Source organism: Lonchura striata, chromosome 36, assembly GCF_050655825.1.
Source record: "Lonchura striata isolate lonStrDom1 chromosome 36, ASM5065582v1, whole genome shotgun sequence".
Taxonomy (NCBI): domain Eukaryota; kingdom Metazoa; phylum Chordata; class Aves; order Passeriformes; family Estrildidae; genus Lonchura; species Lonchura striata.
The window spans coordinates 7,958,369-7,984,793 of record NC_140738.1 but is presented as its reverse complement, the minus strand read 5'-3'; the positions used below and the strand labels follow the sequence as shown (position 1 = coordinate 7,984,793).

At 52.2% G+C, this 26,425-nt stretch overlaps 1 protein-coding gene across 1 annotated transcript; it reads right to left on the bottom strand.

Moving 5' to 3' along the window:
• Nucleotides 1-573: 573 nt before the first annotated feature.
• LOC146764101 (uncharacterized) lies at nucleotides 574-26,323 on the bottom strand. The gene is made up of 2 exons (XM_085565448.1): nucleotides 25,509-26,323; nucleotides 574-2,461 (listed from the first exon to the last, which is right to left on the bottom strand). Exons 1-2 carry the CDS (start codon nucleotides 26,321-26,323, stop codon nucleotides 1,861-1,863), a joined length of 1,416 nt encoding a protein of 471 aa, XP_085421574.1. The 3' UTR covers nucleotides 574-1,860.
• Between the last annotated feature and the right edge of the window lie 102 nt (nucleotides 26,324-26,425).

Sequence of the window (26,425 nt, the reverse complement as noted above, 5' to 3'; positions counted from 1 at the left end):
TGGCCACGCGTCACCTGCTGGGGACACTTGGGGACATCAACACCCTCTTCTTCTGTCCCTCTCCTGGCCACGGTGGCCGCGTGGTGGCCGAGCAGTGCCAAAGAGCCATGGAGGACATCCCGAGGCTGCTGTGCACAGAGCAACATCACCACTGGGCTGTCATCAGGCCGGTGTCACCTCTGCAGAGACTCGGGGACATCCTGATGGCACTTTGGGAGCACTTGGGGACACTTTGGGAAGGCGTGTGGCGACGCTGGTGGGGGCAGGGGGGTGAACGAGCCTCCCCTCAGTGCCCTGCAGGAGACCCGGCTGGGATTTGGGGGCCAGGGGGTCCCCAGGCAGCCTCCGCTGCTGAGCACTGACCCTGCCCAGGGGGGTGCCAGGACCCCCCAAAAACCGCACCCGCACCCTCTTCAGTGCCCCCGAACCCCGTCGAGCCCTGACCCCCCCTCACCGGGCACTGGGACGAGTGGAAACCCTCCCTCAGTTTTCTGGTGGTCGAGATGACTCCGAGATTGTGAACAGTCCTTTTCTCCCAGCCCGCGTGGGCAGAGAAGGAGTCGAGATGCGGAGTTTTGCTTCTCAGGGCCGTTTATTTTCCCTTGTCTCTAACACGCTTTGTCTGCTCTGCTGAGCTCTGTCTGGCAGCTCGGTCTGTGGCAGCCTCCCTGCCCTCAGGGCGCTGTTTACCTTTTACACTAAAAACTACCTGTACTATGTTTACAATAACGTGCCAATATCTATCATTTATGTTGGACAGTGAATAGAATAGTGTCATCATCTCAGCAAGACATGGAGGGCAAGAAGAAGGAGCAGAAAGTCAGGACACGCCCAAATCCCTCCATCTTCTTCCCTTAAACCCCGTATTGTAAAACCCTAAAATTTTACTTTTCCACCCTGTGTTAATTCACCTACCACGCTACTCAAACCCTTGTATTTTGTAATTCCTCATACAAAGTTGGCAATTTTCTCCAGGGGCTAAAACCAAAGCCACTGTTGTTCTTGACACCGTGCCAAGGTCTCTGAGCCCACTGCCAGGGTCTCGAGCCATCCTGGCAGCCAGAGGAATGTCCTGGATTCCAACACCCCCCAATTACCGAGCAGTGGGAGCCCCCCGGGAACTGCCCCCCCCTCACCAAGCACCGGGATAGGAACCGAACCCCCTTTGAACTCTGGGAACCCCCCAGGCACCGGGATCCCCCGGGCAGCACCACCCCCATGCACCGGGACAGGGACTGGGCCCCCCTCGTGCTCCGACCCCCCCAAGCGCTGGGCCTGGATTCCCCTTTGTGTCCCCCACCCATGACGGAGGTTCCATCCCCTCCCCTTTGATCCCCCCAGAGCTGTGGGACTCCCAGGAACAGTGCTGCGACTGGGGGGGACCCCAAGCGCTGGGGAGGCACGGGGGGGTTCAGCAGCACTGGGGGAGTCCCTTAGGGTTTGGTCTTTCCGCCCCCCCCCCGCCCCCCCCATTATCTCCCAGGACCCCCTGTTATCATCAGGGTCTCCCCCAGTTTACTGGGACCCCCCCAATACCTGCTTCCCCTGTTCACCGATCCCCCCAAAAGCACTGGGACCCCCCAGTGAGCCCCCCCAGTGCACCAGGACCCCCCACTCACCTCCCATCCCCCATCCATGGGAACCCACCCAAATCACAGCAGCACAAGGAGAAAAAGCCAACACCTTCCCCACACCCAACAGGGATCACCAGGACCACAGATCATCAGGGCTCTGCCCAACGGGGGTCACTGGGGATCATCCAGCCCTGATCCTCCCATGGGGGATGGAGCTGCAGCAGCACACCAAGATCTTCCCTCACTCCAAGCTCTTCCCTCACTCAGGGCACTCACAGGGCTTCCCTTAGTGGTGCCTCTGTTGGTGCTGGGTCAAGTTTGAGCTCATGGAGAAGCTCTTCCCACACTTCCCACACTCGTAGGGCCTCTCCCCAGTGTGGATGCGCTGGTGCATGGTGAGGTGGGAGTTTTGCTTGAAGCCCTTCCCGCAGTCGGGGCAGCGGAAGGGCCTCTCCTCTGTGTGAATCCGCTCGTGTCTGAGGAGATTGGAGCTGGTCTGAAACCTCTTCCCACACTCCCCACACTTGTAGGGCCTCTCCCCAGTGTGGATGCGCTGGTGTTTTCTCAGGCCTGACCTCCTCCCAAAGCTCTTCCCACATTCCAAGCACTCAAAGGGCCGTTCCCCAGTGTGGAGCACCTGGTGCTCATTCAGGCCAGGCATGTCTTTGAAACCCTTCCCACACTTCCCACACTCGTAGGGCCTCTCCCCAGTGTGGATGCGCCGGTGCACGGTGAGGTAGGAGTTGTGCTTGAAGCCCTTCCCGCAGTCGGGGCAGCGGTAGGGCCTCTCCTCTGTGTGAATCCGCTCATGGAGGAGGAGATTGGAGCTGGTCTGAAACCTCTTCCCACACTCCCCACACTCGTAGGGCCTCTCCCCAGTGTGGATCCTCTGGTGCTGGATCAGTTGGTAGCTCCAGCTGAAACCCTTCCCACATTCCAAGCACTTGTGGGGCTTCTCCCTGCCATGAGGCTTCTCCACCAGCTCCGAGCTCCGCCTGGATCTCCGCCCACCTTCCTGGCTCAGGGGGGCTCTTTCCTCCCCGCAGCTCCCTGGGCTGGGTTTGCAGCTCCTCCTCCTGCAGCATCTCCGGGGCTTTTCCTCCTCCTCCATCCAGCCACACCCAGGGAATGACAAATCCTGGTTTGAGGGAAAAACAAGAGGAGAGCACCTTGGACTGGAAGTTCCTTCTTCCCAAGTTCATCTCAGGAAGTCATTGGGAATCTTGTGTCTGTAAGAACCTCCAAAACACCAAGATTCAGCCCAAAAATCCCACAAACTTTAAGACACAGAACAAAACCTCCCCAAACATCACAGCTCAGCAAAAACCTCCTCCAAAATATAAAGATTCAGCTCCCATATAAAACCAAAGCACCAACATTTAGCCCAAGCAAGCTCAGAAACACAAAGATTCACCCCGTGAAAATCATGGATCCACTTCCACAGTCACCTGCTGCATGTGGAGGGAGCAGCGCTCCTGGGGCTGGGGGAGGCTGCAGACACAGGGAGTGGTGGAACCTTCTGCTGCTTCCTCTTTCTGCTCCTTCTCCTCCTCCTCTTGTGTCTCTACTCTTCCTCACACTCCTCTTCCTCCTGCTATTCCTCCTTCTCCTGCACAATCCCACCCTCTCCTGCCACCTGCATCGTTTGACCATTCTGTTCCTCAAGCCTGCTTCTCCTTCCCTTCTCCTCCTGCCCCCAGGCCCAGCACCCACTGCCGGCTCCCTCTTCCCCCCAGCCCCACAGCATCCCAGCGCAGGGGCAGGGATGGAGCTGGGGCAGGTCGGGCTGGGGCAGCGCTGGGCTCTCGGCCGCTCCCGCCCGCACTCGGTCCCCACTGCAGCCGCTCCCGCCAGGACAGCGCGGGGGGGCCCGGCCTTGGCGCTGCCCCACTCCCACCTCCCCAAATTCCCCTCGCGGGGCCATGGGGCCGAGGGGGGGCGCAGGTGGGTCCAGGTGGGGAACGCGGGGAGCTGCGAGTCTGCCTGGCAACTGGTGAGTCATCAGCGCCGCGGGCTCTGATTGGCTGAGCTCTGCCCGAGCCCTGGGGCTGCAGCACAGAGGGGACACCCTGCTCCAGGGGGGATGTCCCACAAACGGGGGACCCCATGGAAGGAACCACAGGAAAGTGTCTTTACAAACAGATGCTCTGAAGCTGCTCGGAGATAGGGCCAGACAACTTTTATGTACGGAAGTGACAGGAGAAGCCATCTGTTTCAGAAAATGCTATCAATTGATGACACAGACTGCTGCTCAGCCAAGGTCCTGCTAAATTCATTAACTTGGAGAAGAACAACAAAGCCTTAACAGAGCCATGAATATCATCTGCTATACAAAAGTGGGGTGCATATGAAAGGGGTAAGCAGTAGGTGGATTGACAAGTCTGTAGCTCTCAAGTATTTCAGCCAACACAGAAAGGGAAAGGGAGATGCAGCTGGGAAAATTAGGATGAAAAGGAGACTGTGTCTTCCAACAATTGGAGAGATCCCATGGGGAATGTCCAATGGCCTCTCCCTTTTATTAGGAAAGAAATTACTTTTACAGGATTCCTCTGTCTGCTCTGTGGACAGAATCCTCTGCTGATGTCAATTTTTCCACACACCCTGGGGCTCATCCCGAATTCCTTCCATCCTCCAGGGTGGAGGGCAGGGAGTGCAGCTGAAGGTGCCTCACCCACTTTGGGTGATCGGCTCCCTTGGCTGGCGGCGGCACCAGGGATTGATTGGGGACCCGGGAGTGACCAGGAGACAGACGAGTGACACATCAGGGGGGTCTGTGAAGAGTCAGCAGGGAGAGAGCACTGAAAATCTCATCAGTGAGTGCCCTGGGATCCTCGGGGAGTGAACATGGCAGGGCACCCATGGAGGGGAGAAAAGGGAAAGCCAGGGAGGAGTCCTGGCCAAAGGGATGATGATCCCAAAATGTCTCTGAAGGGTCCCTTGGGAGAATGTTGAGGTAGTTTGCAAATTCCCCCAGAGGTAATTAAGGACATGGACACCCAGTGGGGCAATGAGGGAAGTGGAGAAGGGATTTGGACAACAGGGGATGGATGGGGTTCATGTGCTGGGAAGGGATCGGGTGAAGAGGAGTGTGCAGCAATATGGTTCAGGCAAGAAGCAGCAGGAGGAATCTGTGTGGTAAGAAAAAGGATGATGGCAAAGAGGAGGAACAGAAAAATACTCAGGATTGGCTTGTTTTCGAGCACCGTTTTTTGTTTTTTCCTCAGAATTTCCCAGCTGATACTTTCAATTCCCAGTTTCCCAGACAGGAAAAGCAGGAGGTCAGGATGCCAGGGGTTTCTCTGCGGTGGCAGCGGCAGCACCGGGCGCAGAGGTGCGGCACCGGGAGCACGGGCTGGGGCCTGTGGGGAGCTGCGGGGCCGGGCCGGGGCTGTGGGGCAGCCGGGGCTCAGCGCCGGGCGCTGCCTGACCCCACCAGCCCCGGGCAGGGCCGGCAGTGGCCCCCGGCCCCCAGGAGGCTGCGGGACGCCCCGGCCGCTGCCCGGCCCCGGGGAGCTGCCGGCCCTGCCCGCCGGGGGGGCCGCCTTTGGACACTGCGGCAGGACAGGCACCGGCTCTGCCACACGGGCTGGGCAGGGACCCTGAGCACAACGGGGAACACAAAGGAACAGCTGGGAAATGCAGAGTGCACATGGAAGGATCAGGATTTGCTGTTCAGGATTTGCTTTGGGTCCCTGCAGAAAGGAAAGGTTTTGCAGAAAGCTCAGCAGCTCTCAGAGGATGAGCACCCACAGGCAGTGACCAGGGCTGCAGGAGTGGCACAAGAAGCCCTGCAGCACTTGGGCACAAGGGCACAGCAGCTGAAGGCAAGAAGGGATGAGCAAAAGGCCAAGCTGAAGGCAAAGGCCACGGCAGAGTTCCCACAGCCCTGAGGGATCAACCCCAGGGCCCAAGGGGGCCCCAGCACCCAGGGGATGACGGGGTCGGCCACAAGCACCTGGCAGAGGCATTGCCCTCCTGGCCAGGGCAGAGCCCACCCAAACAGCCCCTGGGAAGGAGTCAGGGCTCCAGCTGCAGCCCACAAGGACACTGCAAGCACAGACAGCAGCACCCTCAGCAGGAGCAAGTCCACCCCTGCATGGACATGGATTGTCAGGGCTCTCTGAGCTCCCATCCCACCGGGGACCCACCACACTGGAGCCCTGCAGAACATTCAGGCTGGGTCTGCATCCAGAGGAGGCCTCTCCTGATGGACACAGGGGCCTCTCCCTCCACTCTGAATCTTACACCTAAACGGGACAACTGCTAAAAATGTCTTTGAGTATTCAGGGGAGAAGTAGGAAAGAGGAGTGGCTTTATTCAACCACTTATAGCATATGTGGGAAAGGGTTTGAAATGCAAGAATTTTTACTTGCTCCTAATTGTGACTATAGTTTACAGGGAAGGGATTTGATCGCTAAACTGGGAATGCAAATTAACATTATAAAAGCTGACACAGAGGCTACTTCTGTTGTACCTTTGTGTCATATGTCTGGCAAGGCCTATGCTGAAGTGAACCCAGAAGTGTGGGCAGCCTCAGGGAAATGGGGAAAATTAGATATGGAGCCTCTTCAAAGTACTTTGAAGCAACCAGCACAAGTGTTGTCTAGAAGCAACACCCTATTCCAAGGGAGGGAAGAATGAAAAATGCATATTATATGATTGGCTCATTGCAAATATTAAAATGAATCCTATATGTGGTATGTTGGAAAGTTATGCTCTATTAATCTCTTTTAAGTAGTGCTGTATTAATCTCTTTTAAGTAGTGTGCTACATACAGTTTTTAGCCTATAGCATGAGATTAAAATAGAAACTATGTGACATAAGATACTTTTTGTAACTAGCTCAAGGAATGGAAAAGATAATAAAGAAATTCTTTGCATTATTGATGCTGGATAGAGATCACAGCAACAGACAATTGGAACCCCAGAAAAGAATAATTGCCTCCTTTCCAGAAAAGCTCAGACTTTCAGGAACCAAGAAGGCTGATTTACAACATGGGGGGGAATCTAAAATTAAGCAGAAACACCCTGGTTTGAAAGGAATGTTTGAATCATGTATGAGATATATTAATATGCAATAGGCCATTGCTTTTAAGGGGTAGTCCTTTATAAGCAAGGTGTGCTATTTGGTGGAGTGCCAGGCAACCAGACTCCATAATTGTTTACATTTATTGTCTCTTATTGTCCTAATTTTTATGACTATTTTCTTACTAATAAAGTTCTAAAATTTTAACAAAAGTGAATGGTGTTTTTCACAGGAAGGAAGGGGAATTAGACAAAGCGCAGGACAAACCCACAGAGCTGTGTGTGCTTGTAAGAGCCTGGCACTGAAATGCCCTGAGCAGGAAGGCTTCAATAGCTTCTGGTAAGACCATGTCAGCTAAAAGGGGGCAAAATCAATTCTGACTTCTTCAGCAACCACTGGATCACTTATTAAGGTATTTCTAAAAGAAATAATTCCAATAAAAGGGATTGTGGAAGAAATAGAATCAGACAGTAGAACTGATTTTACAGGAAAAATCCTTCAGGGGGTTATTTCAGCTTTAGGAATACAATGGGACCTCCATAACCCCTGGCACCCCCAGAGCTCAGGCTGGGTACAAAGAATGAATAGGGAACTAAGGAAACACCTTTGGAAGCTGGGGATACAAACCAGGATGCCATGGGTATGGCTTTTGCCATTGGCTTGGGCAAGAAGAAGAGCCAGACCCAGGGCAGATATTCAATTCAATCTCCCATGGAACTGATCTTGGGAATTCCTTACCCTGGGAATTCTCCACCTAGTGCAGGGTGGAGATAAGGGATGCACATTTAAAGCAGTCTGTGGCCAGAATCCTGTCTCTGGTGCAATCTCTTCCCCAGCAAGCTGGGCTGGCACAGAGCCTGACTTGGCACTTTGCTGCTCCCAATGATATGTATGTTTGTTATAATTTCCACCAATGTAATATTGTTGTATTTGGTTAAGGGAAATATGATTTGACACGTATAATATTTTGTTATTGCAAAGCACACACGCCAGCACTGAGAACTGCCCCCCCCCACATATTGGTTACACCAATACCAGCTTTCTTGGACAAAGCCTCATTTACAATTTAACACATGTGGCTCGCCTGAAGATGGGGAGATGGGCTGCTCAGAAGGGCGATACTGGAATGCCTGGGCACTGATCATCCTGGTAACAACCCTAGATTGGGATTGCTGAACTCCTCCGGGCTGATACATCTGAAAGCCACGGCTCCATAACTCCATCAGAGGATCGAGGATCATCCACACCTGGACTTGGATTGTTCAACCTTGACTCAGAGAAAAGAACTTTATGAATATGTGGGACTTTGAATAGAAAGAAAAGGCAGATGGCTGAAATCCCAGCCTTGGGCAGAAAATTTCCTGTAAGAACTGCAGGGTCCAGGAGGGTGTGTGTGTGCCTAGGGTAGGGGAACCTCTGCCAAATGGCGTCCTTCCTGTCACACACCCAGTGCCGACCCCAGGCTCAGCACTGTCCTTCTCCTTGTGGCTGGCTCAGAGAGAATTTGACTCTAAATAAAATTTTCATTTTTCATTTTTATTTGGATGGACAAATTTTCATTTATAACACCAACATCCAAGCAGGACATGGGCTCTGCCTAAGGAGTGCAAAGCAGCACCACTGGCGGCCAAGTGGCGTGGCCCATGCCAAGGGGCCCCGAGGCCAGAAACAGCCACCAGCACAGCTGAACACGGGGGGACCCCTCAGCCTGGGCTCCAGGTCTCTGCAGCCCCGGAGATTTGCACTTCCCGCCTGCAGCAGGAGGATGGGAGGCCCCCCTGAGCCTGCACTGAAGGCAGCGCAGCAGCAGCCAGGGCTCCACAGCGGGGCAAGGCCCTGGGCCTGCCCACACCTCCTCTGCTGAAATCCTCGGCCTGGCCACCCTCCTTGGGCAGCTCCAGCCACCGGGGCCAGCCCTTGCTGCCACTGCTGCAGCTTCAGTGCTCGCTGGGCCTGCACTGCCACAGCTGCTGGGGACACACCGGGACAATTCCACTCACTTACACTCACACTGCATTAGCTGGGTTGGTGGAAAATGTAGCAAGTTTCATTAAAAAAAAAAATTATTTCTCTACTCAGGCTTGGTTTGCCTTTGCCTTGGGGAGAGAAATTTTAAAGGTTTTGTTATGGGCTGTTACACCACTCAGTGGAGATGAGTTTAACATCTCAACACACTGGGAATACCCCAAAAGATACCCACAAAACATCAGTGCCCAGCAGCAAACAGCAACCAACACCTACCCCAGACACTACCCCCGGCAGAGTTAGAGGCACCTGGTCTGCAAAAAGGCTGAGAAGGAAATCCAGGAGTTCAAACCTAATTAACATCAGAGGCAAAGAAATCTGGGTCCAGTAGGAAACCAAATACTGAAAACTACACAACTTGGAAGCAATGAACATTAAACCAATGGATTTAGATTGGTTCAGTCTGTATAAATTTAGGAAAATCTAGTAAAACTCACATGTCATGGGATAATTTTCTCTGCACAGCCAGCCTATGTGTGAATGAAATGGTTTCTGTTGCACATCTTTGCCAGAACCAAGGAATGCCTTGACTCTCTAGCACTAAAGATATTGTTGGAAAATTTTTTTTTCCCTGCAGTTTCAGAGACAAGATTACACTATGAGAATAATTTTCCGTAATAATTGTCCTGGCTTGTAAGATAAGCATGTATTCTATCTGCCATCTGTTGGAGGTTGGGCAGTTTTCTTATCTCTTCCAAGAACAATGTCTCCCTCTGGGGAGATATCTTCTGTTCATGGACCATTGAATTGACTCACTGCATGTCCAGTAAAGTTACATCATCCCATTGTGAGATGCTCCACCCAGAGGGAGGAACCAAGCACCCCTACCTGCATAAAATCTGCACTTTTTGGGACACTGAGCAGTTATTAGCTGGATTCCCAGAAAAGCAGCTCTTTTCTCTGCTGGATTCCCAGAGGAAGACCAAGCCCAACTACTACCAGACCTTCAAAGAAAACTCCACCCTTCTAGAGATCACCAATCCAGCAGCATTTCATCTGCCACTCCAGGAAAAACAGCCACCATTTAACTGGACTACTGCCAACACCCTAACTCCTCAGGGTGTTAGGTTTCTGACTCTATCACTAGTTTTGTTTGTACTAATTACATTTTTATTGTTATTATTTTTATTTAGTTTTTCTCCTAATAAGGAACTGTTACTCCCATTCCCATATCTTTACCTAAGAGCTTTTTTTGAAATTGTGGTAATTCGGAGAGAGGGAGTTTACCTTTTCCATTTCACAAGAGGCTTTTGCCTTCCTTCACAGACTCCTGCCTTTTCAAACCAAGACAGAGCCCTTGGACAATCTTCCACCCCTGTACCTGAATTCTCCTCCCCAGGCTCAGGCCCCTGTGCCTGCACCAGCGGGGCACCCGCCTCAGCCTGCACAGGCACAGGCACCGCCGTGTAACACACAGCCCTCGGCTCCGGTGCTGCCGGACCCATCAGGTCCCTCCCAGCCCCACCTGCACCACAACAGGCAGACGATCCCGGGCACACACCTCCCCCTGGGAAAACTGCTTATCCTCCAGCTAGCAGAACACGGTGCAAGACACGGAGAGAAAACCATGACGATAGTGAGGAGGAAGGGGACAGACCCAGTCTTTACCCTCTAAGAGAAGTACCAACCGCTCCCGGAGTCATTGGGTACGTAAATGTGCCGATCAATATGGAAGATGTAAGAGCTTTCAGCAAGGAAATGCAGAAATTAATGGAAAATCCTCTAGGGGTGGCAGAGAGGCTGGATGAATTTTTGGGGAACATCATCTATTCATATGATGACATCTGCGCCATTCTAAGCTCGTTATTCAACGCTGAGGAATGGGACATGATACGGCAGGCTGCAATAAATGATTGAGAACACAGGAATCCCCAGGGAGGGAGTGGCACGAGAGAAAGCCTGAACAGAGGCCATCATAGAACACCCAGGCAGAGAAGGATCAGTCTAAAATGATAGGGCTAAGGAACATGGTAATACAGGGAATTTGGGGGATGGTACCAAAGGGACAGAACATTAGTAAAGCATTGGGGGAATGCCAGGGGAGGGATGAAATACCCACCAAATGGCTGGAGAGGCTGAGAAAGAGCCTCCAAATGTATTCGGATACCGACCCTAATTCACCTGTCGGGGCTATTCTGTTTAAAACACAATTTGTTGCTAAATCATGGGAGGACATATGGAAAAAGCTAGAAAAAATAGAAACTTGTCAAGAGAAAAGCCTCCAAGAATTGTTAAGGGAGACACAGAAGGTTTACATGAGAAGGAATGATGAAAAATAAAAAGCACAGGCAAGGATACTGGTGGCGCAATAAGGGAAGTGCAAAAACAGGAGCAGATACAAAATCCCTGAAAGCTGGCACAAACACAACAGCCCCAGGGAAAACCTAACCCCTCTCAGAAGAAAGGCATAAACAAACAGGTAAGCAGCCCTGAGTGCTTTTACTGTAAACAGAAAGGGCACTTTAAAAGAGACTGTAAGAAGAGAATGAAGGATGAACAGATCTTCCAGAAGGATTAGAGGTGTCAGGGGCTTTATAATTTGGGGTCCAGAACACCTGGAGAGCCCTTGATAAAATTAAAAATTAGACCCCAAAAACAAGAATTGGTGGTTTTGGTCAATTCAGGCGCAGAAAGAACTACAGTTCAGCGACTGCCACCTGGATGTACTAAAAGCAAGGATTCAATGGTGGTCATTGGGGCTAAAGGGGAACCCTTTAAGGTTCTGGTTTTAACAAATGTGGAAATAGAAAATAAGTTTTGTCTGGGGAACATAGTACTGGTAGAAGAAGCAGATTATAATTTGCTAGGGGGGGATCTAATGGTAGCTCTGGGGATAAGCCTGATAGCACAGGACTCCCAGCTCACAGTAAGTTTATACAAAATAACCGCTGATGACAAAAATGAGATAAATCCCAAAGTGTGATTTGGGAAGAGGCGGGGAGGTTAAACACTCCACTCAGGAAGAGGCGGGGAGGTTAAACATGGAGCCAATTCACACTGAGATCCAGAGACTGGAGGATCCAATCAGGATTAAACAGTAGTGCATTCCCATGAAAGGCAGGAATGGACTGAAGGCTGTAATAGAAGATCTAAGAAAGAAAGGCACATTGGAACTGTGCATGTCAAGACATTACACTCCTACCTTGGCAGTACAGAAGGCGGATGGTAATTACAGGCTGGTGCAAGATTTGAGGGTGGTAAATCTATTTCTGTACTCACCAAACCTATTTGGACAAGCCCTTGAAAAACTCTTAAGTGAGTTTGTGCCTGTTAAAGGGACCAAATTACTACAATACGTAGATGACCTATTGGCAGCCGGACTCAGGGAGGAGGATGTGTGGGACCATAGCACTATTAAACCTCTTTGGGGAAAAAGGGTTGAAAGGTCTCAAATTGATATTACAGTTCACAGAGCCTGAGGTCAAGTACCTAGGGCATTGGTTAACAAAAGGTAAGAAGTTGGATCTGGACAGGATAACAGGTATCATTACTTTACCCCCTCCATGAACAAAAAAGGAGGTCAGGCAGCTGCTGGGGCTTCCAGGATACTGCAGGCAATGGATCAAAGATATAGTGAGAAGGAAAAGTTTCTTCATGAAAAGCTTATCACGGACAAGCTAAAGTAGACAGAGCAGGATGAGGAGGGTTTCAAGAAATTAAAAGAAACCCTCGCGGCAGCTCCAGAGTTGAGCCTCCCTGATGTAAAGAAACCTTTTCAGCTGTTCCTGGACATCAGTAATCACACTGCCCATGGGGTTTTAACGCAGGATTGGGCAGGGGCCAAGAAGCTGGTGGGGTATGTATCAAAGCTTTTAGATCCTGTAAGCAGGGATCTTACAAGCAATTGTAGCAGTGACAGTACTGGTGGAGGAGGCTAAGAAGGTGACTGTTACAGAATTTCTGAGAGAGAGGGCATGATTTATGTCTGGAGTGAGAATTGAGCTTCCCCTCAGTCTAGGCCACAGATTTGGGGCTTGTGAGGCCTTCCAGCCTCTGACGCAGTTAGAAATGAAGAGCTTGTGGTGCAGTTAGAAATTGTATTAAGGTGTGATGCGAAGCACTGGGCTGTCTGGGTGTAAAGTAGTATAGGTTTATAGTGTAAGGTTTAGGCCACTTTAAGACAAAGGTAAACAATGTTAGCTTGCCAATGAGAGTGCTTTGTAAACTATAAACTATATAGAAGTGTATAAAAACTGCCATCTTCTCTCGAATAAATGGAGAACGTTGCATTAATCATATTGGTTGGATGTGCGTTCTGTCCCGTCCAGCTTCCCGTTATCTGAGGTCCCTGGTCGCAGGTGACCGTCGGGGCATTCTGCAGCAAAAGGCTGACAAGTGGCCAACTGACGCCAGGCTCCTACAATATGAGGCTGTATTAATCCACTCCCGGGATTTGGAATTGTGAACTACCTCGGTGCAAAATCACGCACGATTCCTGGCTGGGGAAGCCGCAGGAGTGCCTTCCCATGACTGCGCAGAAGTGGTGGAGCTGCAGATCAAAATAAGGCCAGATTTAGAAGAAGGTGAAAAATGGTTTGTGGGTGGTTCTGCAAGGATCATAGATGGGAAAAGGAAATCAGGATATTTCCTGATGGCAAAACCAGGGAGGTAGTGGAATCAGGACCCCTGAATCCCGGATGGTCAGCACAAGCTTGTGAGTTGTACACAGTATTGAGGGCCCTGTGGAAATTAGAAGGGAAAAAAGGAACAATTTTTACAGATTCAAATTATGCATTTGGGGTGGTACACATATTTGGAAAGATTTGGGAAGAACAAGGGTTACTCAATACTCAGGGAAAGAGGCTAGTGCATGAAGAAATAATCAGGCAAATCTTAAAGGTTATAAGGGGGCCAGAGGCAATTGCCATAGTCCACGTGAAAGGGCACCAGACAGGAATGCAGTTCAGGACCCAAGGGAACAATTTAGCAGACAAAGAGGCCAAAAGCGTGCCTCTAATGAAGGTAAGTACCTCAGGAATCGAAGAAGGGGAGGTTCAGGAATATCCTCCCCACCCCTTCCTGAAGGAAATCGAGGGGTACAAGAAGATAGGAGGCAGGCTAGAAGGAGGTAAGTGGAAATTGCCAGATGGGAGGGAGCTGTTGTCTAAAGACTACAGCAGAAACATCCTGAGGAGATTACATCAACAAACACACTGGGGAGTCCAGGCCCTGGCAGAGCAATTCCCTGGATTCTTCGGGTGCAAGGGGATTTATGAACTGGTAAAACAAGAGGTGCAGGGGGGTATGATTTGTCAAAAGATTAATCAGGCAAAAACATGGCAGGTGGCACTGGGAAGTCACCCAGTGGCATACAGACCTTTCAAAAGGATTCAGGTAGATTTTACTGATCTGCCTAAGGTGGGGAGATATAAATTTTTATTGGTAATAGTGGACAAACTAACCCACAGGGTAGAAGCCCTCCTGAGCTCTCAGGTGATGGCTCAGACAGTATCAAAATTTCTACTAGAAGAAATCATACCCTGATATGGGTTAGTAAAATACATAGATGCGGACCAGGAGACACACTTCACCTCAAAAATTATTAGACAACAAGCCAATGCTGTTGGGATCCAGTGGGAATACCACACCCCATGGCAGCCTCAGAGCTCTGAACAAGTTGAAAGGATAAATCAAACATTAAAGGTTCAATTAGCAAAATTGATTTTGGAAACAAAAATGTCCTGGTTAGAGCGCCTCCCCTTAGCCTTGCTAAATATCCAGACCATGCCTCACTCCGAGACTGGAGTGTCACCTTTCAAAATGCTGTATGGGATGCCATATGAACATGGCATGCCAGTGGGGCATCCGAGGATAGAAGATGCACAGACACAGCCGTATCTCATAGCCATAAGTAAGAATCTGCAGGAATTGCGGAAGCAGGGAATAACACAAGGTGCCCCTTTAGGTTTTTCCACACATAAAGTACATCCTGGGGACAAAGTGCTCATAAAAACGTGGAGAGAAGCCCCACTGACAGCTGACTGGGAAAGCCCTTTTCTCGTCCTCTTAACCACAGATACAGCAATACAAACAGCAGAAAAGGGGTGGACACACGCATCCCGAGTGAAGAAGGTTGAGCACCAGGAAGAGATGCCAGAGTGCAAAGTCACTTCTCCTCCTGGGGATTTGAAGATAACCTTGTGGTGGCCAAGTAAATGACTGACAGGGATCTGATAAGATGCACTGAACCTCATTGTGAATGTTATCCATTTGTATATTTCAAATGTGAGTATTGTAACAAGGTTTGGGTCACACACTGTAGAAGGGAATATTGGCCAAAGGGTTTATGTGATAAGTGCCTAGAAGGGGAACTAGCCATATCTTAGAGCTGTGGGTCTCAGATTCAGTCAAAGAAAGAAACTGAGAGTTTCTAGCCAGACAAAAAGCTGGGAAAGAGCTGGGAAAGAATGTAAATAATGCTTTATTTCTCTTGTTTTTCACATTGTTTATAGTTAAGTTCTATCACTGTGCATCAAGCACTTTGCACCAATGCTCTGGATTGTTTTCACTTCAGAACAAATAGATTTGATCCTTGCTAAGCTCTGTATAAAAGAGGTGTGTATTTTGAATAAATGGGAGTTTTACTCTCAGCAGCCTTCTGAGTCAAGTCTATTCATTCCCATCCTGCCTCGACATCAACAAGAGCTTGCCACAAGCCTAGGAATAATCGAAGCGGACTCTGAGATCTGATTTAATTTGTTTCAAAACAGGCTAAGGGGAAAATTGAGATCAAAAGCTCAAATCATTACTGTTGAGTGCCGGAGGTTAAATAAAGTACCCTGCAGTGCAGATACAGTTAAACTACTAAGGTGGAGCATCTTTAAACGGAGGTATGCAGCTCAGTCCAGGTATGACACCACAGAAGACTATTCTTGCTGCCGAGAAAATGGTTTACCTCACCACTGGTGGCAACCCAGTGGGCACAGGCAAAGGCAGAGGAATAATAATCGTGGGGATCCTGATCAATCTGAGTCCAGCAATGTGCCTCAGGACCAGCACGCGTTGCACTGACTGGCCCAGCACAGAGGTGTGAGGCCCCGGTGAAGGTGCAGGCTCTGCATACAGACTGTCCGGAGAGCACACGGGGAATCGGAGGCTCCGACAGCCCCAGCCCCAAGGAACCGCGGCAAGGGTAAGATAAGCGGGCACTGTCCCATAAACGGCACCCAGCAGGGGATACGCAAGCTAAAAGAAAGAATAAGGTGTTACTCACAAAGGGCAACCCCCAAGGACGGGCAGTCAGAGCACAAGGTACATAAGAGAAATGTTGAACAGATATCTGTCTCAATCTGTGATAAATGTAACTGCACAGTATGGACTGGGGGAAGGATGGAGTCAGTGTTTGTAGCATACTTTCAGGCTAACCCATTGTGTTATGACAATAACCACTTGGGAATGTGTGTTATGGGTGGACAGACATACTGGGTCGGGAAGAACTTAAAATATGAGACCAAGATGTCCCTCAAAAATGAGCCAGTTATCTTGGACATTTTAGAGGATTAGGATGACCATGTTTGTTTGCAATATGACAGGATGTTCTGCTTTTCAAGAACAAAGAGCGAGTGGACCTGGAGAGCAAAATTAAACAGGTATCACAGGAACTAAAAAGACAAGAGGCAGAGATGAGAAAAAGAAGGATGGAGCAAGAAAGGCTGAGAACCCTAAGGGAGCAATATGATCAGCTCAAAAAACAATATACCAGTTGGAGTTTCCCTGCCTCCGATCAAAACCTATTTGTGGATCTGATGCAAGAAACTGCAACAGAATTGGGGCTGTCCAATTGCTGGATCTGCAGAGGGCTCAAGTCTGCAGAGAAGTGGCCTTGAAAAGGTGAGAACTTAGCTCTAGATCAACTCCTGAAATGGGATAATGCTATAATTGGGACATTTTGCATTAGCAGGGAGGGAAAGGAGCACACCGAAATGGTGGGATACACTTCATGTCTGTCCACTCCAACAGTAAATTCCCTTAACAAAAGCAGAATCTGGCAGCCAGAAATCCCTACTGGAGTACTCCAGTACCTAGTAGGTACCTAGTAGGGTACTGGAGCTGGGAAAAAGGCACTAAATGTGAATGGAGAGAAAAAAATTGAACACTGCTGGAACAAAGGCTCTGGAGCTAACCCTTACCAATCCTTAGATGAATTGAGAGGATTCTGGAGTAAACCCAAAAACACAAAAGTCAGGTGGAAAGCCCTGAATGGTTTATATTGGATTTGTGGGAAGAAAGCATACAGCAAACTACCTCAGTGGTGGAGAGGATCATGCACTATTCAATTGATCAGACACGTTTTCTTTACCCTACCTCAATCAGAACACAGCTCACTAGGGGCCCCCTTATACGAAACTTTGAGCAGAAGAAGAAGGGATTTGAAAAAGAAATTCCCTATCTTTGGTGGGGGTCAGACCTGGGGCGAGAAGTGGCCAGCAGAAAGAATAATAGAGGATTATGGTCCTGCAACATGGGCCCAGGATGAAAGCTGGGGGTATAGGACCCCAATTTATCTGTTAAACCAACTAATAAGATTTTGGGCAGTGGTAGACGTGGTCTCTAACCACACCTCAAATGCCCTTGAGCTGTTGTCTAAACAACACTCCCAAATGAGGGCCTTTGTGTATCAAAACAGAATAGCCCTGGACTATTTACTAGCAGAGGGAGTAGGGGTCTGTGGAAAGTTTAATGAATCATAATGCTCTATAGAGATTGATGACTGTGGAGAAACCATCAGAGGCCTGTGACAGAAATTAAAAGGGTAGCACATGTCCCAGTACAAAAATGGAACTCCGTACTCCAAGCATCCTGGTGGGATCATCTGTTTGATGGAGCATGGTGGAAAAAGGTAATATTTTTTTATATTGTGTTCAATAGCTGGGATCATATTCCTACCCTGCCTGATACCATGCTTTATCAGGTCGATACACTCAGTAGTGCAGGGTATGCAGGTGGCTGCCATGCCCACAGACCCAGAATGTGCTATGGGAAAAACAAATCAGGTATCAAAAATAATGAAATTGGGGGAGGAAAATCTACATGGTAGGGCAGCAGATGCTTTGGCCAGATTCAAAGAGCAGATACAGGGAGAAGGGGATGTCTACAAATTGTACCAGGGAATTCCAAGACAAGAGTGGGATAATAAGCCTTGAGGGAACTAAGAGATTTCTCTCCTTCTTATAAAGAACTAGGAAATGGGATAGTAGTATAGGGTAGAAGTAAAGTCACACATAATTATGTAGAAAGTTTAGAAATCAGGAATTACTATGTTTATGTAGAAGGGGAGGGATTGTTTTGTGTATATGGGATAATTCATGCAGATAAAAATTGCCATATATATTTTATGTATGTATTGGTAAGAAATACCCTTATAAAAAGATTTTTAAGCACACAAGTCAGTGTCGGGGATTGCATCACAGTGTTGAAACCACCTGGACAAGAGGAAGGAGATCTTCATTTACAAATGAATGAATGTGGCCAGCCCAGAGATGGGTGTTCTGCAAGGTGATCCACCAGGATGATGAATACCTGATAAACATCTAAGACTGAGATAGCTGGAGCCATCTGTGAGATACATCTCAATACTGGATTACTGGATTCCTGGATTCTGGGAACACATCGTGGATGTTTATCACTCCCCAGACATGGTTTTGTTCCCTGGATGTTTATCACTCCCCGGCCATGGTTTTGTTCAGCTCCTTGCAGAGAAAGAACTCCACAGGAATATGTGCAGACCTGAAAGGAAGAAAAGGGACTCTGCCTCGGGCAGGAAAAATCATATAAAAACCTCTCGGCAGGACAGTCGGTGTGAAACAGAGGGGACCCTCGGCTGTAGCGATCAGACCTGTGTCTCACCCAGCACCGGTACCCAGGCTCTGCACTGACCCTTTTTGAATGGATTGTGGCTCTTTTTTTTTTTTCTCTAAATTTATACTTTGATCATTTAATAAATTTTCATTAATTAATAAATTGGAGCATTCATTTATCACAAACGTGATCCTTTAAGTCATTAACAGTTAATAGTGTGTTTAAAAATATGCTTTAAAAAGAAAAAATAAAAGCAGCATATTCTGGGGTGGCCACATATGACTCATCCAATGGCTGACCTGGAAGAGAATTTTCCTTCCAGCAGCCTGGAGAGGAGCTTAAGAAATGCAAATTAACAGTGCTGGGGTAAAGCATGGACAATGTATTTGGGTTTCTTGCCTGGGGCTGGAATTGGGCTGATTCCCTCTGCCCCCTCACCCCAAACTCTGCCATCTCCCACAGATGGAATTTGCACAGCTGAAGGCAGAGCCCGTGGTGAGGATCTCTGACTCTGCAACAGAAATGGCTGAAGCTGCAAAGGGAAACAGCAAATGGAGAATGTTGGGAAAACTTCACTAAAATAAGGGGGGGATCATCCCTCTGCCCACTCCAACATATGCTGTCACTGTCTATGTTTTATAGGGCGGATTAGAGCAATGGGGTTTTTGCTACCACAAGTTCAGAAAAATCAGTTAGAATACAAGTATTTGATGTTTACATTAGAGAAAATCAGTCAATTGATGCAGCCCTAGCTCCCGAGGGAGTGCCAAAAATGGAAAAAACACAAACGGCTACCAGAATAAATTCTACAACACCACAGACCAGCCCCTGGGAACCCTATGAAACTCATATCAGGAGCCAGAGAACCCATTTATCATTTCAATGGCATCATTAGATTACAAGCTGTCCTCCAAATAAGAACCAACCAGACAACTCCAACTCCTGACCTTCCTGCTGACCAGGCCATTCAAATGAGGAACACAACATTTCACCAGGGGATGGGATCAGATTATCTGTTAGCAGAAAAAGGAGGAGTTTATGGAAAACTAAGTGACTCAAACTGCTGTTGGCAAAGAGATAACCAAGGAAAACTGGTGAAAAAGATGAGAAAGGAAATAAGAAAGCAGCTCATGTTCTGGCCCAAATGTGGAAAGGATGGGAATGGGACGTGATTTTGTGGTGCACTGGCACACCAGGGGTTAAACGAATGTTGCTTCCCTTCTTCTGTGCTGCAGCAACTCTCATCTTTTTACCATGCTCCACACCTTGGCAGTGCAGCTCATCCAGCAGCTGAGCCAGGGCATGCAGGTGGCAGCCAGGCCTCCTGATCCACAAACGGCTACAAAAGGACAGGGAATGAGGGCACCGAGAATAATCCCAAAACCAAAGAGGACCCGAGAAGGACAAAACAGAGTCAAGGAGTGAATCTGCCTGGAGATAGGGCCGGGCACTTGTAGATAAGGGGAGAATCCATCAGTTCCAATAAATGTTTCAAATTGACCCAGACAGCTGCTCAAAGTCCCGCCACATTCCTGGACTTCGAGGAGAAGAACAAAGACTTATCAGAGCCATGAATATCGGCTGTTACCCAAAAGGAGGGTGCACATTAACGAGGACAGGCTCCAGGCGCATCGGGAAGTCGGAACCTTCCAAGGAACTCAGCCAGTGGGCAAAGGCAGAGGGAGATGCGGCCGGGAAAATGAGGATAAAAAGGAGGCTGCGGGCTACAGCCACGGCAGAGAGCGCACGGCAAATGCCCCACGGCCTCTGCCCCTGCTCGGCAATAAAGTCACCTGCCCGGATGGCGAATCCCGGCGCCGCCCGCAGCGCGCCCCGCACGGCGGGGGCGGGTCCCGGCCCTCGCAGCCCTCACCTGCCGCCCAGGTGAGCTGGTGCGGCTCGGCCGAGGTGTTTTGTGCCGCTGCGGGAAGGCGTTCTCGCAGCGCAGCGCGAGCGGCGCCTGAACCCGCACCTGGGCCCGCGGCCTTCACCTGCGCGCAGCGCCGCGAGCGCCTCGGGATGAAACAGCGCTGCCGAGACATGGAACCCACCCCGGGCTGCGGCCCTGCACCCGCAGCACCTGCGAGCGCACCTTCGTGGGGAGGGACAGCTTCGTCAGGCACCGGGGCACCTGTGCGGGGACAGCTGGCACACCTGAGTGACACCTGGGTGACACCTGAGCGACACCTGGCACACCTGAGTGACACCTGAGTGACACCTGGGTGACACATGACACACCTGAGTGACACCTGAGTGACACCTGAGCCACATCTGAGTGACCCCTGAGTGACACCTGAGTGACACCTGGCACACCTGACACCTGAGTGATACCTGAGTGACACCTGGCACATCTGAGTGACACCTGAGTGACACCTGGCACACCTGGACACAGGTACATCACACCTGAGTAACACCTGAGTGACACCTGGGCACAGGTAATGTTACACCTGAGGACAGATGTCACACCTCGGCATGGATGATGTCACACATGGGTGGGTGCAGGGACACAGAGCCACCTGTGCAGGGACATGGTGATGTCACATGTGTGACATTATCACATCTGGGGGATGAGACACCTGGGGAGTGGGGGGGAACATCACAGCTGGTGAGGTGACATCACACCTGGTGGTATTGGTGACATCACACCTGGTGGAGTTGGTGACATCACACCTGGTGGAGTGACATCACACCTGGTAGAGTTGGTGACATCACACCTGGTGGGCTGGAGAGGTGACAGGGGAGGGGACAGCTGGGCATGACGGGATGTCACACCCAGGTGAGCCTGGAGGTCACACACCTGGATGATGTCACAGCTGGGCAGGAGGGGTGTGTGGACAGGTGATGTCATGGCCAGGTGAGCTGGTGATGTCACACCTGGGTGGGGATGAGGTCATAACCAGGTGACACCACACCTGAATGGAGAGGTTATGTCACACCTGGGTAGGTGGGTGATGTCATAACCAGGTGACATCACACCTGGATAACCAGGTCCCACCCACACCTGGGCACCTGGAGCCCTCACACCTGCTTTCCTCTCACCTGGATCCCTCGTACCTGAGTCCCAGCCCACCCAGAGGTTGGGGTTCCTGCACACCTGGATCACCAGTTCCCAGAACACCTGGGTATCTGCACCCCGCCCAGACACACCTGGATCATCCCAGGACACCGGGATCCCTCCAAAAAACACCTGGAGCCATGGAGGAACACCTGGAACTGCCCCCAGGATACCTGAGACCCCTCCCAGGCACACCTGGATGCCTCCTGAACACAGCAGGAACCCCCAGGCACACCTGGATCCCCCCAGATAACACCTGGGACTCCCCCAAAACCACCTGGAAATGCCTCAGGGACACCTGGATCACCCCTGGGACATCTGAACCTCCCTCAAGGACACCTGGATCCCCCCAAAAACCACCTGGGCCCACCCAAAACCCACCTGGACCCACCCAAAACCCACTTGGACCCACCCAGGAACACCTGGGACCCCCCAAACTCATTTGGACCCCCCCCAAAGCCCACCTAGAACCCCCTAAAAATCCCACCTGGCCCCTCCCTCGTGACATCACAGGTGTGGTCCTGCTCCCCCACTGCCCTGCATTTGAATTTTTGGGTCGATTCGTGGCGATTCTTGGTTTCCATTGATAAAAAATCAATCTGGGGTGGGGCCAAGGCTGATTCGGGGCGGGGCCTCAGGAGGGGCGGGGCCAGAACGCGGAGCTGGGAATGGGGAGGGGCGGGGCCTGAGGGGGCGGGGCGCTCGGTGGGCGTGTCCAGCCGCGAGGGGCGGGGCTAAAACACGGGGCGGGGCCCAAGGGGGCGGGGTCAGTGTCTGGGGGTTCGTCCTGCCTGCTCCCACCCCCCCAAATTCCTCCGTACCTTCCCTCACTGCCTCTCCCCCACCCATGGGACACACCCCGAAACCTCCCCAGCCCCTCCCCCCTCGGTCCCCCGGAGCTGTTTTCAGCTGGGAACCCCCAAATCTTTGGGAATTCTCACCTGGGACACCCTAAAGCTCACCTGCACCCCTCCAAAATCTCCTCAGGACCCTGCAAACCTCACCTGGGACCCCCAAACCTCACCTGGAACCTCCCAAAGTCTCACCTGAGACCCCCAAACTTCTCCTGGGACCCCCAGACCTCACCTGGCCAGCTGGGAAACCACAAATCATTGGGAATTCTCATCTGGGACCCCCTAAAGCTCACCTAGGACCTCCCCAAAATCTCCTCAGGACCCCCCAGAAGCGGCCAAAGGCGGGGCAGGGCCGGGGCGATGATGTCACCTCTTCCTGTTTCCCCTCCCCAGCCATGTTCCCGCGTGTCCCCAAGTGTCCCCGGCCGTGTCCCCTCCCCGGAGTGTCCCCAGCGGCCATGGAGCCCCACGAGGTGCGACAATCCCGGCGTGGGGGCGGGAGGGGACTGGGGGGACACAGGAGGGCCAGAGGGGTGGAGGGGACCGAGGGTGGCAGGAGGGGACAGTGGTGGATGAGGGGGTGGCAAAGGGACAGAGGGGACAGCAGAGCCCTCCAGGGAGGGGACAATGGAACCCTGGGAGGGTACAGGGGCCACTGTAGGAGGCCACAAGTGCCTCCAGGTCCCTGACACCTCCCTTGTCCCCTCCCAAGCTGTCCCCCCACCAGCTGCTGGAGGCGATGGTGGCCGTGGTGGCCACACTGGGCGAGCTGGTGGCTACCCTGAGAGAACTGACGGCCACCGTGGCCAGGCCGCACAGGGACGTGCTGCTGGCCGTGTCCCCAGAGTTCCTGCGCGTGGCTGTGGGGACCTTGATCTTTCACCTCCAGGACGCCCTGCGCCACTACCGTGTCCCCTCCCTGGTCTGGACCCTGGCCCACCTCGGGGACACCCCAGGGACCACCTGGGCCTGTGTGAGAGCCCTGGCCAGCGCCAGGCATGTGCTGGACAGGCTCATGGACAGCTGGGCCCGGGTGGCCAAGGGGGCCACCAAGCTCCGCGACGCCTGCAGGGATGCGGCCACCAGGAGGGGACAGTGGCTGGAGCTGCACTGGGGCTGCCGGGGGACTTGGTGGCCGCGTGTGACGAAGCCACCGCGTTCCCCCGGGAGCTGCAGCGCCGGCTCGGGGACATCGAGGCTGCCCTGGAGGGGACAATGGAGGTGTCCCCTGATTTCCGTGTGGCCTTGGTGGCCACAGTGGCCGAGGCTGAGCAGCTGTGGGAGGCCAGTGCCTGCCTGGCCACACGTCACCTGCTGGGGACACTTGGGGACATCAACACCCTCTTCTTCTGTCCCCCTCCTGGCCACGGTGGCCGCGTGGTGGCCGAGCAGTGCCAAAGAGCCATGGAGGACATCCCGAGGCTGCTGTGCACAGAGCAACATCACCACTGGGCTGTCATCAGGCCGGTGTCACCTCTGCAGAGACTCGGGGACATCCTGATGGCACTTTGGGAGCACTTGGGGACACTTTGGGAAGGCGTGTGGCGACGCTGGTGGGGGCAGGGGGGTGAACGAGCCTCCCCTCAGTGCTTTGCAGGAGACCTGGCTGGGATTTGGGGGCCGGGGGGTCCCCAGGCAGCCCCCGCTGCTGAGCACCGACCCTGCCCAGGGGGGTGCCAGGACCCCCCAAAAACCGCACCCGCACCCTCTTCAGTGCCCCCGAACCCCGTCGAGCCCTGACCCCCCCTCACCGGGCACTGGGACGAGTGGAAACCCTCCCTCAGTTTTCTGGTGGTCGAGATGACTCCGAGATTGTCAACAGTCCTTTTCTCCCAGCCCGCGCGGGCAGAGAAGGAGTCGAGATGCGGAGCTTTGCTTCTCAGGGCCGTTTATTTTCCCTTGTCTCTAACACGCTTTGTCCCCTCTGCTGAGCTCTGTCTGGCAGCTCGGTCTGTGGCAGCCTCCCTGCCCTCAGGGCGCTGTTTACCTTTTACACTAAAAACTACCTGTACTGTGTTTACATTAACGTGCCAATATCTATCATTTATGTTGGACAGTGAATAGAATAGTGTCATCATCTCAGCAAGACATGGAGGGCAAGAAGAAGGAGCAGAAAGTCAGGACACGCCCAAATCCCTCCATCTTCTTCCCTTAAACCCCGTATTGTAAAACCCTAAAATTTTACTTTTCCACCCTGTGTTAATTCACCTACCACGCTACTCAAACCCTTGTATTTTGTAATTCCTCATACAAAGTTGGCAATTTTCTCCAGGGGCTAAAACCAAAGCCACTGGTGTTCTTGACACCGTGCCAAGGTCTCTGAGCCCACTGCCAGGGTCTCGAGCCATCCTGGCAGCCAGAGGAATGTCCTGGATTCCAACACCCCCCAATTACCGAGCAGTGGGAGCCCCCCGGGAACTGCCCCCCCCCCTCACCAAGCACCGGGATAGGGACCGAACCCCCTTTGAACTCTGGGAACCCTCCAGGCACCGGGATCCCCCGGGCAGCACCACCACCATGCACCGGGACAGGGACCGGGCCCCCCTCGTGCTCCGACCCCCCCAAGCGCTGGGCCTGGATTCCCCTTTGTGTCCCCCACCCATGACGGAGGTTCCATCCCTTCCCCTTTGATCCCCCCAGAGCTGTGGGACTCCCAGGAACAGTGCTGTGACTGGGGGGGACCCCAAGCACTGAGGGGGGCTCGGGGGGTTCACCAGCACCAGGGGAGTCCCTTAGGGTTTGGTCTTTCCCCCCCCCCCCCCCCGCCCCCCCCCATTATCTCCCAGGACCCCCTGTTATCATCAGGGTCTCCCCCAGTTTACTGGGACCCCCCCAAAACCTGCTTCCCCTGTTCACCGATCCCCCCAAAAGCACTGGGACCCCCCGAGCCATGAGCCCCCCCAGTGCACCAGGACCCCCCACTCACCTCCCATCCCCCATCCATGGGAACCCACCAAAATCACAGCAGCACAAGGAGAAAAAGCCAAAACCTTCCCCACACCCAACAGGGATCACCAGGACCACGGATCATCAGGGCTCTGCCCAACGGGGGTCACTGGGGATCATCCAGCCCTGATCCTCCCATGGGGGATGGAGCTGCAGCAGCACACCAAGATCTTCTCTCACTCCAAGCTCTTCCCTCACTCAGGGCACTCACAGGGCTTCCCTTAGTGGTGCCTCTGTTGGTGCTGGGTCAAGTTTGAGCTCATGGAGAAGCTCTTCCCACACTTCCCACACTCGTAGGGCCTCTCCCCGGTGTGGATGCGCTGGTGCATGGTGAGGTGGGAGTTTTGCTTGAAGCCCTTCCCGCAGTCAGAGCAGCAGAAGGGCCTCTCCTCTGTGTGAATCCGCTCGTGTCTGAGGAGATTGGAGCTGGTCTGAAACCTCTTCCCACACTCCCCACACTTGTAGGGCCTCTCCCCAGTGTGGATGCGCTGGTGTTTTCTCAGGCCTGACCTCCTCCCAAAGCTCTTCCCACATTCCAAGCACTCAAAGGGCCGTTCCCCAGTGTGGAGCACCTGGTGCTCATTCAGGCCAGGCATGTCTTTGAAACCCTTCCCACACTTCCCACACTCGTAGGGCCTCCCCCCGGTGTGGATGCGCCGGTGCACGGTGAGGTGGGAGTTGTGCTTGAAGCCCTTCCCGCAGTCGGGGCAGCGGAAGGGCCTCTCCTCAGTGTGAATCCGCTCATGGAGGAGGAGATTGGAGCTGGTCTGAAACCTCTTCCCACACTCCCCACACTCGTAGGGCCTCTCCCCAGTGTGGATCCTCTGGTGCTCGATCAGGTGGGAGCTCCAGCTGAAACCCTTCCCACATTCCAAACACTTGTGGGGCTTCTCCCTGCCATGAGGCTTCTCCACCAGCTCCGAGCTCCGCCTGGATCTCCGCCCGCCTTCCTGGCTCAGGGAGGCTCTTTCCTCCCCACAGCTCCCTGGGCTGGGTTTGCAGCTCCTCCTCCTGCAGCATCTCCGGGGCTTTTCCTCCTCCTCCATCCAGCCACACCCAGGGAATGACAAATCCTGGTTTGAGGGAAAAACAAGAGGAGAGCACCTTGGACTGGAAGTTCCTTCTTCCCAAGTTCATCTCAGGAAGTC